The sequence below is a fragment of the Bos mutus genome, chromosome 10 (assembly GCF_027580195.1).
Source record: "Bos mutus isolate GX-2022 chromosome 10, NWIPB_WYAK_1.1, whole genome shotgun sequence".
Classification (NCBI taxonomy): domain Eukaryota; kingdom Metazoa; phylum Chordata; class Mammalia; order Artiodactyla; family Bovidae; genus Bos; species Bos mutus.
Genome location: NC_091626.1, coordinates 27,415,348 through 27,418,438, shown reverse-complemented (window position 1 = coordinate 27,418,438; position 3,091 = coordinate 27,415,348). Strand labels below are relative to the sequence as shown.

Here is a 3,091-nt window from a genome sequence, read left to right as displayed (position 1 = left end):
ATCTGTGCAGACGCCCCAGATACCAAGTTTGTGAAGACGCCTGGGGTGACTGCGGCAGGAGGGGCCAGTCACTTCGGCACTGTCCCCTTGGGGGCCCTGCCCGACTCTCGACCCAGCCCCTTTCTCCCAGCTCTTTTCCTTTCCAACTCAACAGACACATTGGGAACCTTGGCAAGGACCAGGGTGGGAGCCAAGAAGGTGGGATGTGGTGGAAGATTGTGCTATGTCATTTCCAAACAAAGCCGATTTTTAAAAACAAAGGCGGCGGACTGAAGGGTCTCATACATCAGTCCTCTCATCGCCTCATTGGTCAGAAGCCTGGCGACGCCACGGTGCTGTGCCCCGACTGGCGATTCCCACGGTCCGGACAAAATGGCGCGCCGCGGGGCTGACCGTGGCAGTCTGGCCTGCGCACTGCGGCGGTCATTTACGGTCCAGGCTGGCGTGCAGCTGGGCCTCGCGCACCATGCGATCGAAGGAGCGCGTGTTGGTCTCCTGGCGCACCTTCTCGCGCACGTGGAAGGAGGCGCGGGCTGTGGAGCGAGCGCTCTCCAGAGCGCTGCGCCGCTCCCGAGACAGCTGCTCGCTGCGCTCCAGCTTGCGACCGATGGCTTGGAGCAGCTCCCGCCGGCGGCAGTCTTCGTCCCTCTCCACCTTCTCCTTGTTGGCGCGCTGGGCCCGCTCCTTCTCCATCCGGCTCTGGCCCACGCGCCGCGCCTTCTGCTGCACCGCCTCCTCGGCCGCCTGCGCCGCGTGCTGAAGCCGCCGCTCGCCTGCCCGGGCCAGAGCCTCCAGGTGCGCCTGATGCTCGCGCTCCTTGCGCTCAGCAGCCTCTTTGGCCCGCCGGCCCTGCAGCTCCTCCCGCCGGGCCCGCTCGCGCAGCTCCCGCGTGCGCTGCTCCACCAACTGCTCGTAATTCTCCTGCGCGCGGCCCAAGCTGGCCTCCAGGGAACTCCGCAGGCCCTCGCGCTCCTGGCGTTCCTGCCGGGCCCGACCTTTCAACAACGCCTCGTGGCGCGCCCGCTCCACCCGGCTAAGCTCCTGTTTCTCCCGCTGCAACTGGCCCTCCTGCTGCTGCTTGACCTGGGCCGCGCGCTTAGCGCGCTCCCTGCGGACCTGCTCGGCCCGCTCGCGCACCTCCTGCAGACCCTCCTCCCGCTGCTTCAGGTTCTGTTCCTGCTGCAGCTTGCGCTGCCTATCCTCCCGGGCCGCGCGCTCCGCCCGCTCCCGCCGCAGCAGTCCCTGGCGCTCGGCCAGCTCCCGCCGCCGCTCCTCGCTGCGCTCGCACTGTCGCTGCCGGCGCCGCGCCTCCTCGCGTTCCTCGCGACCCCGGCGGCCGCGCCGCTCCTCCACCTGCGCGGCCCAGGCCCGGCGGCCCTGCTCCAGGGCGCGCTGCTTCTCGCGCTCCTCGCGCTCCCGCCGCTGCTCGGCGCGGACGCGCTGCTGCTCCCACTGGCCGTGGGCCGCGGCGCGCTGCTCCAGCAGCAGGCGCTCCTCCTGGTGCCGCGCCAACATCAGCGCCGCGATCTTCCGGTCGCGCTCGGGCACCCCGCGCAGACCCCGCTCGGCGCGCACTTGGCGCACGATGCGCTCCACGTGCTGAGCTGTCTGGGGCGAGTGGCTCAGGTCGCCGAGGCTGAAGCTGCGGCCGGTGAGCGGAACCAGGGCCAGGGCGGATGGGCGGCCCAGGGGGTTGGGAGCCGAGGCCGCCGACCCCGCCGCGCAGCTGTTCCTGGCCGAGGCCCGCGGCGGCCAGTGCAGTTCCCGCAGGCTCTCTCCGCTGTAGGACGACGACGACGCTCCGGACTCGGAGCTGAGGGCGCCCTCCCGCCGGCGGGACAGGGAGTCCAGTGAGTGGCTCTTCCTACCTGCCCGCGACCCCGCGGGCGGGGGTTGGGTCCGGGCCGGGGACGGGCTGGAGGAGGCCTTGCGAGCGGCGCGCGGGGCAGGCGAGGCCGGGAGGCTGGCGCTGCTGCAGCTGCTGCTGCTGCCCGCGCTGGGGGCCGAGGCCGCGGCGGCCGCGGGGCCCAACGGCGTGAAGAGGCGCCGCTTCTCCTCGCGCACGATGCGCTCGCGCTCGGCCCGGCACTGCTGCAGCTTGGCGCGCCGCTCCGCCTCGTAAGCCTCATACAGCCCAGTGGCCACTCGCATCGAGCGGCCGGGGGCCTCGCGCACCAAGTCCGCCAGGGCCCGGGGCAGCAGCTCCACAGGCTTAACGGCGCAGCGGGCGCAGGCCTCTAGCGAGCGGGGGCTGGTCAGCACGTACCGGCTGCCCTCGGCCTCCGGACAGTCGAAGTTGAAGAGGTCGAGGTGCAGCAGCGGGGACTGCTCCCTCTGCCCGCCTTCTGCCGCGGGTGGGACTTCAGCCTTGCGGGGCGCCACGGCGGAGGCCGAGGCCGAAGACGCCGTGGGCTGCTGGGCGCCCTGGGAGTCAGGGGGCACCGAAGCGGCGGCTTCGTCCCCTCCTGAGCCTCCGGGCTCGGCTCCCAGCTTCTCCTCTTCAGGCACGGGATCCACCATGGCTGAGCCCTGTCCCTTTGTGGAGTCACTGCGGATAACAAGGGAGGGACATCAAGGAATACATTTAAAAGCAGTCCACCACCCCCCCCCCCCCAATCCCCATTCCTGTTCATCCCCCCCTCACCCAACTTAATCCGCTCTGGGATTAGGCTCAAAGGCCCGGTGGAATGTAAGTCCTAATACCGATGCCCTGAAAACCCAAGCGGGCGGGAGGATGCACAGCCTCTGCTTCCCTCAGCGCCGGAGTGCGGGGCGGAGGCCCGTGGCCAAGCTCCCCCCGGGCGTCTGGCCCGCTAGATGCATCTCCTCCCTGTTGCAGGTTAAAATGAAAAGATCGAGGTGCGGGCGGCAGCCGACCCGAGAGGCTCTGGAGGATTCCCGAGAGGATTAGCGTATTCATTTGTCGCTTAGGCGGGCGACCGGGGAGGCAGCTTTGCAGAAACAAAAAAGGAGGTCTGTGCATCTTCACAGTGCACTGCTGTGAAGACCCCATTTGCCCAGGGAAGAAGTTTATAGTTGATTTCCCTTTTGCCAAAGGAGACCCAGGCGTAGGGCCCAGAGGTGACGGTAG

The 3,091-nt window shown here is 69.2% G+C and overlaps 1 protein-coding gene across 1 annotated transcript; it reads right to left on the bottom strand.

Annotated features, from left to right (window-relative positions):
• Nucleotides 1-423: 423 nt before the first annotated feature.
• On the bottom strand, nucleotides 424-2,520 carry CCDC177 (coiled-coil domain containing 177). The gene has a single exon (XM_070378507.1). The coding sequence runs from the start codon at nucleotides 2,518-2,520 to the stop codon at nucleotides 424-426; it is 2,097 nt and encodes a 698-aa protein (XP_070234608.1).
• Nucleotides 2,521-3,091: the final 571 nt, after the last annotated feature.

What these genes read in the sequence shown, in the direction of transcription:
- CCDC177 (XM_070378507.1), bottom strand. Translation starts at nt 2,520, where the DNA reads ATGGTGGATCCCGTGCCTGAAGAGGAGAAGCTGGGAGCCGAGCCCGGA.